The 14,852-nt window shown below is 55.0% G+C and overlaps 1 protein-coding gene across 4 annotated transcripts in view; it reads left to right on the forward strand.

Moving 5' to 3' along the window:
• ADCYAP1R1 (ADCYAP receptor type I) overlaps positions 1–14,537 on the forward strand; it is a 60,844-nt gene extending 46,307 nt beyond the window's left edge. For 2 of the 4 annotated variants that reach the window (XM_072764657.1, XM_072764659.1), the window contains 3 exons: positions 6,766–6,895; positions 8,237–8,278; positions 9,749–14,537. In XM_072764657.1, coding sequence (XP_072620758.1) covers positions 6,766–6,895; positions 8,237–8,278; positions 9,749–9,937 — 361 coding nt within the window. In that variant the 3' untranslated portion in view covers positions 9,938–14,537. Of the gene's footprint in view, positions 1–3,579; positions 3,664–6,765; positions 6,896–8,236; positions 8,279–9,748 lie in introns of all 4 variants that reach the window. The other 2 variants (XM_072764655.1, XM_072764658.1) reach the window with 2 other exon arrangements.
• The last annotated feature ends 315 nt before the right edge of the window (positions 14,538–14,852 follow it).

A 14,852-nucleotide genomic window follows, 5' to 3' on the forward strand; every position in this document is an offset into this window, starting at 1 on the left:
TTTCTCTTAGGGATCAGCAGCAGGGAACGGTTACTCCCATTTTGCAGATGGTGAAACTGAGGCTCAGAGAAGGAAAGTGGTACCACCTGAGACCAGCTAGCAAGTCAGTGTGTAGACGAAGCCTCGAGCTCACCAACCCTGACCCCCAGAGGCTGGGGACGGGGCACAGAGGGTGAGCTTGTCCTCAGTGGTGAGGAGTGGGCAGAGAAGCTCCGAGATCTGCTGAGCTGAGCTTCTGGCTGGAGTAGCCGTGTGCTGTGCAGTGCTTCCCTGGGTGCTGGGCCAGGGTTCTGGGGGGTATACAGCATCTTAGCATCACGAGGGACTGGATGGAGAATGTTCAGTTCAGGCTGAGACCTTCTGTGAGCCTGCCGAGCCACCCAGTGCCACCAAGTCACTAGGAGCAGAGCGGAATAGATGGGTGCTGCCCTCCTAGGGCTCCCCCGCAGGGGTCTCTGTCTAGCATTGGGTTGGATGTTCCCTGGGGCTCTACATGCCCAAAGGCAGCTCTGCACACCAAAGGCACCAAAGCGTCCACGGAATTTAGCCTGTGGCCAAAGCAGGGCCGAAGAAACCATGTCCTGCCTCCCTGGGTTATACATGAGCCCTGAGACCTGGATGTGGCTTTGACCTTCCTGCAGATACCCAGCAAAGCCTTGGCGGAACCAGGCCTGAGAGCCGGGGCTCCCCCGGTGTCCAGATGGCGGTGTGGGCCGTGTACCTGCTGTGGGGACCTCCAGCCTTCCGATCCATGATCCATTCCCACCCAGCAGCCTTGCCTTAGTTTCTTATCTTCCCTTGAATCCAAATCAGAGCTGAGCTCCCCAGCCAGTCTGGCGTTATGTCTTTCTCTTGGTTCAATTCCCCCCACCCCCACCCTTTTTTAAAATTTAACTAATTTTAGTGTCTTTTTTGAGGTTATGGCATCTCTTCTTTCTCACGCCTGTCTCTGGCTTTTCTGCTACCCTCTTGTATTCTTTTCAGTGGGTCCTTTTGCATAGAGTCATTGATGTATTGGGAGAAATGGAGTGTCTGGAAAGGAGGGCACTTACCTTTGTTCCTAGAGCCTTCTCCCGAGAGCCCTCCCCAGCATCAGCCCCCCTCCCCCGCCCTCTGTTCTGCCCACATCTGTACCCAGGGGGTCTGACCTCCCAGCTCGCCTGCCACTAAGTGGCCTTTAGCATACTGTGAAGAAATCATAGGAGTCTGTATTTACTGTGGCCAGGGCCCAGGAAGGGCAGGGACAACAATTTGGAAGCGCAAGGAAGAGTGGTCTCCGAGGACAGCAGCTGAGGATTTAGAATTCAGGGTGAGGGCTTAAGCCTGGCACGTAGGGGGAGGCATCTGAGGTTTGGGCTCTCAGGCTCCTGGGCACCACAGTTGAGGGATCAGGCCCCTGACTGCAGGAGAAAATAGCCAACCTTTCAGTCTGGGCCAGGTAGAGATAAATTTGGAGACTAAAATGGCTCCCTTTCCTGTATACCCAATTAAGCTCTTTTAAGTTGTGAGAAAAACCTACTTATGTGTGTCCATCTGTCTCTTCACATATATATATATACATATCATATATATCATATCATAGATATATATATCATATATATATCTGAGAAACCGACCTTTGACATTCCCTGAGCACACATGAAGAAACTTCTCAAATACGTGACTTCCTCACGACAGTGCTTCTCAAGCTCTGAGTTGTCTGTGGATCATGTAGGGATCTTGTAAAAATGCAGATTGTGAGCCAGCAGGGCTGGGGTGATGCCTACGATTCTGCATCTCTAAGAAGCTCACAGGTGGTGCTGATGCTGCTGGTCTGGGCAGCAGAGCGTCACGCCATCCCTCACATCTCTCCCCTCGCATCTCTCATCTGCAAAGTCGGCCAGTAGCGCCCACCCCACCATGTGGTATGAACTGAGAGGTGCCTTTTGTTTTTTAATCAATTAATGTATTTACTTAAAAGATTCTATTTATTTATTCATGAGAGACATAGGGAGAGAGGCAGAGACACAGGCAGAGGGAGAAGCAGGCTCCCTGCGAGGAGCCCGATGGGGGACTCGATCCCAGGACCTGAACCAAAGGCAGCCGCTCAACCGCTGAGCCACCCAGGCGTCCCAAGAGGTGCGGTTTATTAAATGAGAACCACGCACCTGACAGAGGCAAGGGTCCTGGGTGGAGCTCAGCTTGCTTCATCTTTTTAAGTGTGTCATTCATATTCTTGCCTCAGCAAAATGACCTGTCTCCACATGTCAAGGACCTTCAGACTGACCTTCAAAGAGCTGGAATCACAAATTACGAATCAGTGAATGCCCAAGGTCTGGTGTCTTCGTGTGTGTCTGTTCTCATGTGCATTGGATCCCCTCAGAGATCATCAGCGGGTCCTAGGGGCTCGGTGCCACGTGGTGCCCACGGAGGGTTCGTGGAGGAGGCCACTCTTTTGCAGTCTGACGAGCTGACATGGCTCTTGATCCGGATCGTACGTGTGTATTGGAGAAGGAAAAGCAGTGTCTGTGGCTTGTCCCCACCCAAGCGTAAGCAGGACCGTGAGAAGCTAGAACAGATGGACGTTTAGTCTGACATCTCCGAGGAGGTGGAAGCTCTGTGCCTCCTCGCCCAGCGGGATGTAGAGGGAGCCTGGCACCCAGGGCCTGCCTGCGGATGCCTCCTTTAAGATGACCTGTTACTGCAGGCATGAGGGCAGTGCCCAAAAGGCACCCTCCCAGCCTGCAGCCCCTGCCTGTTGAACTTTATCAGGAAGTCCAGCCCAGTGCTGTGCTGTAGGACTCTCAGCAGGGACGGACATGCCCGAGACTGTGCCACCCCGTATGGGAACCACTGGCTCCATGTGGCTCTTGAGCCATTGCAGTGTGGCTAGGGTAACCGAGGAAAGGGGATTTCTAATTTGATTTCATTTTAACTCAGATAGCTGCCGATGTGGAGTGGCTGTCATATGGGGTGACGCGGATGTAGATTAAGTAACACTCTGTTCCATCCATCCCACCTCTGTCGCCCCTGTGTGCCCACGGGAGCTGCCTGGGAGCACAGAGAGGAGGAGGTCCAGGCAGGAAGAGTGAGAGGTATAGAGGACAAAGGCGGTGGACACCCAAGCCCAGAACTGGCCTGATTCAGGCTGGGCCGGCCCGGCGTAGGCAGCGTGAGGCCCACGGCGTACGTTTCCAGCTGCCCGTCTTGCTGAGTGACCTCCGGCAGGCCCACGCTCTGAGCCTGGAGCTGACTCAGCAGACAGCATCCGGGTCCCTGCTTGAGACCCAGGCCTGCCCCCACCTTCAGAACACATGTGCTCCCATCTCCCTTACCTGCTGTGGACCCAGTGTGGTGCTTGTTGTGTGCGTGTGTGTCCATGCACACACCTGTACACGTATGGGCATGCGTTTCTGTGTCCAGAGCTGACCGTGTCTTGGCCCCTGGCTTCCTCATTCTCTTCCACGTTACTGCCCCAACCCTGTCTCCACACTGGGGGCTCCCCTCTCCTCCCCTGAGCCGTGTCGCTCTAGGTCCACCTCAGTTTCTCCATTGCCCGATGCCCCCAGCTGACAGAAGTGCTGATCTTGTCACACCCAGCAGCTGCGTGCAGAAATGCTACTGCAAGCCACAGCGGGCTCAGCAGCACTCCTGCAAGATGTCAGAACTGTCCACCATAACTCTGTAAGTGTGCGTGGCGTGGCTGTGGCCGGGAATCCTGGAGGGGAGGGGGCCGCATGCTGCTGCTGCCCGGAGCTTGTACCCTGGCCCGGCCCGACGAGGGCGGAGAGCAAGCCTGTGCCTCCTGCCCAGCCCTTCTGTGCTGTTGCATGTTGACGTCTGTGTGTCTTGTGAGTTCTCTGCAACCTGAAGCCATCGGGGCGGGAGTTGGGTGGTCGTGGGCCCAGGTGGGAGCAGCAGGGCTTGCCCGGCGCTGAGGCTTGGAAGCCTCCGAAGCATCCTTGCTGCTGCCATGATGTGTGGTTTGTCCTGAATCCCTCACTTCTCTGGGCTTCAGGCTTTGCAACTATCCAATTGTTTCTAAGAGCCCTAGAACTTGAGTTCCTATCGATTGTCCTCCTGCGCGGGACAGGACCCTTACTCCAAGGAACCTCACTCACACTTCATGTGCCAAGTGGCTTCATCCCCTCAATGACCCTGTGAGGGGGATCCTTGTAATAACCTCATTTTACAGACGAGAAGACTGAACAGAGAGGTGAAGTACTCCCTCAAGGTCCCATAACTGAACCCAGGGAGACCTAAGCATTAAGGCCCCAAGGCATCTCTAACTGAAGATCAGTCTTCATTTCATTTGGAAATCCTTTGAAGGGGGGTGCCCAACATAATTTGGGTGACTGTTGGAAGCTCTTCCTTGGGTGTTTTAGGACTCTTCTGCCCATTGATGCCTCCTTGGGGCAGGAGGACAGAGGCTGAGGCTGGTGTTGCTGTCTCTGTGGCCTAATCAGATCATAGGGTGATTCTTTGACTGTCCTCAAAGGGTTTCCAAGGCTCACACCATGTGTCCCCATTTCATGGCCTCTGGTCAGCTCTGAAGTACAGAGGTTCCAGAACTTTGGGTCCTCACGGCCTCCTCATCTGTGCCCCCCCCCCCCCATCTACCAAAGGGGTCACTGGGACCTTGGCCGAAGTCCCCAGCCATTCCAGGGCTCCGGCAGGGCCATCCAGGAGTGAAAAGTGTTGCCCTTGCTGCCATTTGCCACCTGACCAGGGACAGGGAAGGCCTGAGCTCATGTCTAGAAGGATCCTGCTTCTCACACACTGAACGCATCCATCCACTGCCCCATGAAAGCTGGAGAGGTTTGGCCTTTTGGTTTCTGAGAACTTTCAAACTGCAGGGATGAGTCCTGCAAACAGGCCCATGGAGGAAGGGAGGGGGGAGGAGGGCAGGGGCCACAGGTGCGTCCCAGGGCCGCCTTTCTTCCTGAGCCCCTTCACTTACCCTTGTAAGGTAACCCCCTCTGGGCAGGGTCTACAGGGGCCTCCAGGTGCCCATGTGCCTGCATTTCCGGGCCAGTTGCCACTTCTGCTGCCTTTCGAGCTTTCGTTCTTCAGCTGTCACTCTCTGCTGCCTCTGGTGCTGGCCACGGGGGACACAGAGATGAGCAGGGCCTGGGCCCTGGGGCACGTTCAGGCCTGCGTGTCCATTTATCCCTTCCCAGGCAGGCACCTTCTGCGTGTGAGCCCCCAGCCTGGCGTGTGCTGGCCAGGGAGGGCAACTGGTAAGGGCAGTGCAGGCCCACCTTCAAGGAGCCAGAGCCTGGCAGGGCACAGACCACTCAAGGACCACACCTGGGTGCAGAGTGGGACCAACTCACATCCTGTTGGTGCCAGTTCTGGTCCAGGGCACCCGGGTCCTGCACAACTGGCTGCCTGCGAGCAGGGGCAGAGGGGGCGGGCACTGGCACTCGTGGAGCTTCTTGCTTCCAGGGCTGAGCCTTGGTCCACCTGAAGGTTTTCTCAGGCTACTCCTCCCCCTTCCTCTGTGTCTCCTCCTCTGCTTTTCTTCCTTCCCCCCTCTCACTTTCCTTTTCTCTTTGTCGAAGCTGAGATGCCAAGGGCCTCCCTCAGACTCCATGGATTCACCTTCTCCTGAAATCCAAGGCCCCTATATTCAACAGAATGTTGTCTCCCCGAAAGGCTGGAGTGGAGAAGAGGGCAGGGCACATGTGTAAAGGTCCCAAATCACAGAGCCATCCCATACCCCCATGGATAGGAACTGAGAGGGTCGGGAACCCACCTCACACCCCCCACTCAGATTGCCCAGGGGGCAGACCATACCTACAAGGGCAGGGCTGGCTCTTCCAGGAGCTCCAGAGGGAGCCAGTCTGCTGGGGTGGGCAAAGATGGGGTCCCAGTCTTGGAGACCCTCTGGGAACACCCCTTCTGATAGAGTAGGACCCATGAGTACATGCCATGTGGATCCTTGGGATGTCATATCATGGCTTCTGTGCCCTGGTCCCTCAGAGCAGAGCCCCACCTCACTGGGCTTAGTAGCCAGGGGCAAGCAGAGGAATCCCAGAAGAGGAGCCTCAGGAGGCATGGAGGTCCCTTTGGCCCTGTCTCTCCCTAGCCCGCAAGCTCCAAGCAGATTGCCTCCTCTCTCTTGACTTTCCCAGGTAGTAGGTTCCTCTGGCTTAGCTGGTGTTTGTTGATTCCCAGAGTCAGAAAACCCTTCCCCGGATCCCTCCCGAGTCTCTCCTTCTGTGGTCCACCCACTGTGCCCCCCACCTCTCCTTCACCCCCACTTCCCCATCACTCTCCATGAGTGTCCCTGGCAACCCCAGACTCAGAAAAGCCCACTGCCTCCGTGTCCCTGAGACAGGGACATGGAATTCCATCCAGAGCAGGAGAGGGTTTGCTTTGCTTGAGGGTCCAGCATGTCACTCAAACCTTCTGGATCCCATCCCTCTATTTGTCCTGATTTCACTTTTTCCAAGGGTTTTGTACCTCCCACCCACAAGGGGTGTCTGTAAACCACACACTCACATGTGCATATTTAGTGGTTGTGCAGGATACTGATAGGGCCTAGAGGGATGCTGTGTCCGCCTCTCCCCCCAGAACTTCCCAGGGAGTTCTGGAAGCCCTGCTGTGTTGCCACCATCTCTTCCAGGCCCCACGCACTGGGAGAGAATCCTGAGAGGGTCTGTGGACAGGAGCTCCAGCTCTGGGGGAGAACAGGGAGCTGGGACTAGGGTCTCTGCCTTCCAAGGCTCCGGCATCAAGACCTGGCGGCCCCAAGAGCAATATCTCGCTCTCTCCTGACAGACGGCTAGCCCGGTCTACTCTGCTGCTCATCCCGCTATTTGGAATCCACTACACGGTGTTCGCCTTCTCCCCGGAGAATGTCAGCAAGAGGGAGAGACTTGTGTTTGAGCTGGGGCTGGGCTCCTTCCAGGTATGTGTGGTGGGGATGGCAGGTGGGGGACTCAGGGGAACCAGGGCCCGGCCCCTAAACTGCTGGTGGTTCTGACTTCTTTAACCTAGATCCAGCCTTGTGTTTCCATCTCTGAAATAGGAGCACTGGGAGAAAAGGGAGCCGGGAGAGATCCTTCTGTCTACCCTGTGGGCTCCTGTGAGAACACACACTGCTATCTGCCTGTTGCCGCACCTGGGTGTTCTCAGCAAGGCCTCAGCAAGGCCTTGGGCTCCCCATCCCTCACCTTCAGCCTGGGGTGTGAGCAGGATGCTCTCCAGGGACCTGTGTGTCCACATCCCGACTCCAGCCTGCCGAACCATGCCTCTTAGGGGTGCCGGAGCTCTGTGTTACCCAAGTTGGGGTCCCCAGCACTGGACCTGGCCACAGAGACCCCAACAGGTGGATGAGCAGAGATGTAAACGATCCAGGAAATAGCGAGTAGGGGGGACCATGCACCCATGCCTGAAGGCGTAAGTGGATGTGAGTGAGTTGCTTTAAGGATTTGGAGTAAATTAATAGACGGCTGCACAAGTGGATCCGTGAAGGTAGCAGTGACAACCTGGAGTGTCCCCACGATAGAGCACCTCTCTCTAACCCAGCTGTCGGGCCCAGCGTCTTGATGGTCAGAAGGTGACTCTGTGTATCTGACTTAACCTCTCCTCACCCCATTCTAACTCAAAGCCATTTTACCAGTTAGGGTTCTTAGCCTGGCGTGGCCAGGAGTTGTGTGGCTGCAGCCCCAGCCCGGAGGCAGAGCCCAGCGTTCCCGTCTCGGCACAGGAACTCTAAGTGCCAGGAGTACGCGTGAAGACTCCACGTAGAGTAGCTAGCTGCCTACTTTGTGTCGAGCAATTACTCATGTGGTGTTTTGCGTGCTGTGTATATGGGTATCTGGCCAAGGAAGGCTGCATTGGGGGAGGTAGTGGGGATAAAGACACACGTCTGTTCTGTCCTGGAATGGTGCCACCCTCAGGGCCCTGCAAGCTGGTTAGGGAGCCCAGAGAACATCCCTGGGAACATCCAGGAAAGGCTTCTTGCAGCAGGTGGATAGAGCTGGCCTTCGGCAATGGGAAGGATTTAACCTAGGGACTGTGAGATCCAAAGCCGGGGGCAGTCACTTGGCCTCATGGGTGTGGCCGTCTTGGTGCAGCAGAACTTCTCCCATCTTAACCACAGGTTCTCCGGGCAGGTGGCCCCCCATCCAGGTCATTGTACTTTTCTGCCGCCTGGTGTCATTCCCCATTTCCGCCGCCTCCTCCGCTCCCTGTGCACAAGGTCCCTTGCTAGCTCTCTCAGGTTACTTTTGCTCTCTCTCCCCAGGGCTTTGTGGTGGCTGTTCTCTACTGTTTTCTGAATGGGGAGGTAAGATTCCGGCCCTCTGGCTTCTTAGTAATGGAGGTGGGGATTGTTGGGGAGCAGACAGGGGCGGAGCCTGCTGCCCACCAGAGCTGATTCTCCGAACCAGGGCCATGCCAGGCTCCCCCCAGCACCCAGTGGAGGGGGAGGGCAGCGGTGCTAGGGTCTCCTGGCAGTCTGCACCCTGTGCCAGAATCTGTCCCCCTTTGCCTGCTGTGCAAAGCATCAACTGTGCCTGTAAAGGCATCACCTGCTGAGCACACCTGTGCCTGGCAGGGCTTGCAGTGTGGGACATAGCTGCCCCAAGGTCAGCATCTTCCCCGGCATGCCTGCTGGCCTGCCCAAACCCATCCCCTGTAGAGTGGGGGCTCTGGGGACCTGGAGAGCCCCCTCCCAGAGAGGCCTGGAGCCTTCTCGTAGTGTTCCATTTCCAGAGCTGTAGTCTTAGGGCCTCCTGCTCCAGTGTGTTAAGGTGATGCTCTTGATTAGAGCCCAGAACAGAGGTCCTAGGCCAGGGTAGGGGCTCCTTGGGTGGGACAAGTATGGAGAGTGGGCAGGGATCACGCACCCGTGCTTGGGTCTCAGCTGCATGACCTCGGCAGGCTCCTTCCCTTTCTGCATCTGAGAAATAAGAAGACTGGGTCTAGAGATCGCCAAGACAACTCTAGAAAGGTCAGATGAGGAGAAACAACAGAGCCCTGCAGGGGGTGGCTGGGGGAGGCAGGGAATGGGAGTTATGTGGAGCTTGCCAAGAGACCTGGGTGAGCGGGGGAAGCAGGAGCTGGAACCAGAGGGCTGGAAGCTGGGACCGCTCACTTGCGGTTGTGCAGTTGGTGCGCCACACGGAGATGCCAGCCTGAGGGGGCGTCTGGAGCCTGAAACTAGCCCTGCCCCGTACATCCCGTGCTAAGAGCAACATGGGGGTGTGTTCACCCAGAGAGCACATTATTCAGTGGTCCCTGACCCTGACCGCATATTGGAATCCCCCGGGGAAGCTGTACAACGTACGGATGCCTTACCCCAGAGACTCTGATGTAACTGTCCTGCGATATGGTCTGGGCATCTGGGTTTGTCGAGCTCTCCAGGTTATTCCGCCGTGCAGCCCTCTGTTAATGGTCTGAGACAGTGGGCTCTTTGCCCTGACCTCTCGGCCCCAAGGGCCTGCTTTGTACGATCCCCTAAAAGGGCCTGAGAGCCAGTCCCTGACTGTGGAGCTCCAAGACCCGGGCCCAGAGGCCCACAGAGAGCAAGAAGCCATGAGAGGGCCTTGCTCAGACGGTGACTTGGGCGACTGACTACTACGGTCAGCTCCTCAGCGGAGTTCCTTTCGCATTGGTGGCCCTGAGGGCTCCAAGCTGCTGTTTGGGTCAGACGGTAGTGCAGGAGGTGGCGATGCCAGCCTGGGAGGGGCCTCAAGGTAGACGAGGTTGCAGAAGATGTCTGTCTAGAAGTGACCATCTAAGTTGCTCCCTACAGGTGCAGGCGGAAATCAAGCGTAAGTGGCGGAGCTGGAAGGTGAACCGCTACTTTGCCGTGGACTTCAAGCACCGACACCCATCCCTGGCCAGCAGCGGGGTGAACGGGGGCACCCAGCTCTCCATCCTGAGCAAGAGCAGCTCCCAGATCCGCATGTCGGGCCTCCCGGCTGACAACCTGGCCACCTGAGCCCACCCTCCCTTCTTCCTCTCCTCCATACACAGGCTGGGGTTGCGGGCAGGCGCCAGCCCACGCACATTGTGCTTCTTTTCTCACTTCGGGCAGGCCCTGGGCTGAAGGCTGGGCTCCCCGAGGTGGGAGAAGGATGCCGGGCGCAGATGGGTATTGGCCCTACCCGTTTGACACTGGCCCCACCCACCATGGGCCTCTTTGCCCTGACCCCAGATATGTAAATACTCCACAAATTTTGAGAAGTTGTCTCATCCCTACCCCTTTACCCACTGTCCCTGCTCACCTCAAGCAAGTCCCCAGCTTCACCCTATCCTGTTTCCACCAGCCTTAGTGATCTTCTTGACCCCTGAATGAGGCCTTGTGGGCTAAGGCTGACGACCTTGCTTTGAGAGGCTTGGGGTGGGGCCTTCCTGACAGCCCCCACAGTGTCTGACTTTCAGTGTGGACTCCTTGAGTCTGCTTGCCACCTGAGGCCCTCCTCAGGCCTGGCCCGGTCCCTGAGGTCTGCCAGAGGCCCGGTGTGGGTGCCCAGAGCTTCCTTCAGTGGAAGCAAGACTTGAGCTGAGACTCCTTCGTACTCCTCACCCAGCATCTTGGTGTCCAGATGTCCCGCTCCTGGGTATCAGGACGGTGGACAGCTCCAGGGCTCTTCCAATCAGAGACTTCATTTTGGGTGTGGGGCTGAGGGTCCCGGAATGTTCTGGTGCTCTTCATCTGGTGGAAGAAAAATTACCAAGATCCAGAAATGTGGATGTGATTGGAAAGGAGATGGAAAGAGTTTTGGGGCCCATGGAAGAAGACCTTCACTGGCTCCATTGTTTCACTCCGGACTCAAGGGGGTGGGGATTCACCTGGTAGCCTCCCTTCTATCCCTCCCATCCCTGAGCATCAGCTGCAGGAGGTGAGAGACACATGCCTCAGAGAGACTGCTCCCCACCCATACCTACTACAAGGAGCCCTATGCCCTCCCCCTTCTCGTTCCTCCTTAAGTCAAAGCCATGATTAGGATGAACCAGCCGCCTTCCTGTGATGTCACTGAATCCCAAAGCACCTTACCTCCATGTGCCCGAGTCCAGGGCATGAGATTCCCCTTTCCCCACCCTCATGGACGATGAGCCCCAGCCACCAGCTTCTTGGGCTTTGGCTCAGCTACTGAAATATCTCTGAGACCTTTGCAAAGACTTCCCTCTGTGTTTTCTTGACATTGAATCACCACAGATGCCAGAGTGTCCTAGGGTGTTGGGAGAGGGAACCACACCCACCAGGCCTGTTAGAAGAAGCTGCAGATGGAAGGCCCGGCAGCTCTCCAGCTCCCATCGTGGTTCTCCAGCCGCAGTTCTTGGCCACAGCCTAAGAATTCAAAATGGGGCAGAGCCAGGTTGGGGGATGGTGGAGCAAAATGCTAGAGTGCCATGGCCCGTGTGTGGGGCCCACTTCATTCCATGTCAACTTTTGGTGTTGTTCTTGTCCAAGTGTGTTTGTGGACTTGCTTCGTGATCGTATTCTGGAATGCTTGGGGAACTTGGGTGGAGAGGGAATGCTGCTTAGCTTGGTTTTATAAAGGGGTAGAGGCCTGGGAGGTTTGGGGGGTCTGTTTTTGGAGAGATCCCCAAGATGACTGGAGAAGGACTTGGTTGCATGGTTTAGGGATGAGCCTTGTGTTGTTGGACAGTGAAGCATTGTTGACCCCCTGGGTCTTTGGCAAACCCAGAATCTGCCCCAGTTGGGCTCATACTGCTGAGACTGTGGACACAGAGCTCCCTGTTTGGGGCCTCGGTTTCTCATTTGTGAGATGCAGTGACTTCTAAAAGCTTCTCCAAGCTCTGTACATCAATAATTCTCCAGTTCAAAACTAAGCAGATAAAAGGGCATGCGTCATTGTCATGTGTGTCACCAAAAAGGTTCTGAAGTGCACGTATTTGTACATATGTGGAGAGAGGGGAGAATGTTGTTTATTTTCCCTTTCTTAGAAAGGAAACACTTGTCTCTTCCATTGGGACACCACAGTGGAAGCTAGTGGGCTGGAGGGAGGGATCATGCCAGGGACAATTGGACAGGGGCCTTGGGCGTGATGTGCAGATCCAGCCATGTCCCTAGCCTGGGCAGGGTGCCAAGGCTGCTTGGACGGTAGCCACCCCAAGATCCTAGGAGCAGTCCCCCGAGTGGACCTCATTTCTTCGTCCCCGTCCCCACCAGCAAATCTGCTTCACTGTGGAAAAAAGAGACTTTGATTTTATACATATGTCATCACAAAACAGCAAAAACATAATCAGCCCTGATTTCCATGTGCTGTGCTGCCACCTGAGCCCTGGGTTGCATCCTTGTAGAGGTTCCAGGTTCCTGTTAGTTTGTTGGTTTGTTTTTCTATCTGAACGAATAATTGCCAGTCTTGTGAACAGATGTACCCAATGTATTTTGAATGTTCCAGAAGGTTAGGCAGCTGGCCTTGAGCATCATAGGCAGTGAGGGGGATAGCATAAGGTCTGGATAAAACCCTTCCCTCTCTGAGTCTCTGTTTTCAAATCTGTAAAATGGGCAGTAAGGCTAGGTGATTTGTGTGGCCCATTGCGTCCCTGGAATTCTATGTCTATACACCAGCCATCTACTTACTGGGCATGGGTCCCAGGCAAAGATTGTGGTATCTGCCTGTCTGGGAAAGGATAAGAAGTGGTGTGGGGCGGGGAGGGGTTTGAGGGCTTTGGGAATGGTTAGGCTGGAGAGGAGCAGTTATCCGACTCCATGACTCTAGAGGATCATTACCAAGAAGGGGTTTTTTTCATTGTTTTATGCAATCCTAAAGGGCAACAGTCACCCGGAGTGGCTGAGTTTTTCTTGGAATGAAGAGATTTTTCAACCTCTTTTATGAATGTCTCATCATGGGACAGGTCCTGTTACGGGAGAAACTCCAACCCTGGAGGAAATGGGGTTGCAAGTCAGGGATGCTGAGGCTGTCAGGCAACCTGTGACAGGACAGAGTGTATGATTTGGAGGGTGAGGGGCGGGCAGTTCTGTAGCTAGTTGTGGTCCCCAGTGCTGGGGGGGGGGGGGACTGCTTAACCCCCTACTATACCTAAGGCCAGGCCACATTGTCTAGCTCGGTGGGTAGTTCTGTGACTCTCCTTGACACATCCAGTGGTGTGCAGTGATTCCTCTTCTTACTCTCCTGCCTCCCCCAAACCAGTTTCTTTGGGGAATAGGGCCAGGGAGCTGGAGCTGGGCCAAGGCTTGGAATACACACCATCACCCACCAAGTGTGCTGACTCACCTCCTTCATTTGACCCTTTCCCTTCCTGGAAGGAAAGCCAGAAGAGGCTTTCTTTGTGATCCTGTGAGTACCTTCGACCCCCTTGAGGCCACACCAATGTGAAAGCAGTGAGTGCTTTGTCATCATAAATTCCTGCTTGAACCCAGTGACCATGGAAGCCTGTCAGAAAAGCTTTGAGCGCGGAGCAGAGAACCTGGGCTTCTCCCAACTTTGTGGGTGACCTGCTGTTTGGCCTTGACCCCTTCCCCATATATCTTGAGGAAGACTCACAAAGCACTAGATCTGGGAAGAAAAACAGAGGTCGACAGGTCCAACCTCCCCATTGGGCTGCTGAGAACTCACTTACCGGCAGGCTTACTCAGCATGGTGCCTGTACTGTGCTGGGATCCAATATGCTTTACAAACCTGAATGAGACAGTGGGCCCGCCAGCATGTGCCCAGCCCTGCACGTGAACCAGAATAAAGCATCCATACAGGAAACAGTCTTCTTGCACAAGAAAGGGGCTCTGGCTGCAGAAGTTGTTAGGACTCCAAATTACAGGAAGAGCCATGGAGTCAGTGTGGCTTGGGGCGAACTGTGTTCTAGCCTGGGGTTTCCCACCTGCTTCTTGGAGCCTCTGTTTCTTAATCTGTGAAATGGGAGAAGATGATTTGCAGTCTGCCCCATTAGCCAGGGATGAGGTTGAAATGAGACATCCTTGTGTGTAAAAGGGCTTTGGAAACTACATTATTGGCTGGTTACTGGGGCGAAGACCTCTGAAAGGGACTCTGTGCTATTTGTCAACTGCTTTGAGCCATCCTGGGTTAACCTATGCTCCATTTGTAAAACCACCAGCACTGGGGGTGAGGGGGAGGCCAGTGGACTGTGATGGACACGGAATTCCAGATTTATGTCTGTCAACTGATTCACTTTGCTCTTGGGGTTAGGATGGGGAGGATTTCATGTGGGTGGTGATTTCCATGTCCCCTCCATGGGAATCCCTCAAGGATCTGGGAAATTCCTCAAGTGGGCTATGTGCCCCTTTCTGCTTTCCCTAAACGTGAGGTCCTGGGATGTGTTTGTGCTTAGTCATTTGTGTCTTGTCTTATGTTCGTGTTCTGTGGTTTGCCCTCATGAGGGCTGAAGTGGGGCAGTCTCCAGCATCCCAGACGTGGCTTCAGGCTTGCTTGTGGAACCAGGCTCCCCGCTGTGTTTCGTCTCCCACAATAAAGATAAACCCCAAAGACCTCACTGCTCCCGCTGCCGCCATTAATGCTGTGCTCACAACCTTGTCCGGGATTTTAAGGATGTCAACCTGCTGTAGATGACTCAATAAATGTCTTACCATTTTTCCTGGTGGCTGTTAACTTGGCAGAAGTTATGGGCAGGGAGGAGAGGAGGTGGAAGGGGAGGAAATCTGACCACCCATAGTAATCCAGTCCCCACAGTCCTGTGGCCTTTTGGATTCCAAGGGACAGGTGTGAGAACAAGCATGAATGAGCTTAGAACGAACCGGCTTGGAAGAGTAAAGTCATGACCTCAAAAGGACCTGAAAGGATCATGCAAATTGAGTGGAATCAAGGTCTGTTAGATGTTTTGAGTTCCCAGAAACGAAAGTAACTCACCCCATGGTTTTGACTCCCTGTGGCCTTATGTTGTTTTATGAG

This window comes from Vulpes vulpes, chromosome 7 (genome assembly GCF_048418805.1).
Source record: "Vulpes vulpes isolate BD-2025 chromosome 7, VulVul3, whole genome shotgun sequence".
NCBI lineage: Eukaryota > Metazoa > Chordata > Mammalia > Carnivora > Canidae > Vulpes > Vulpes vulpes.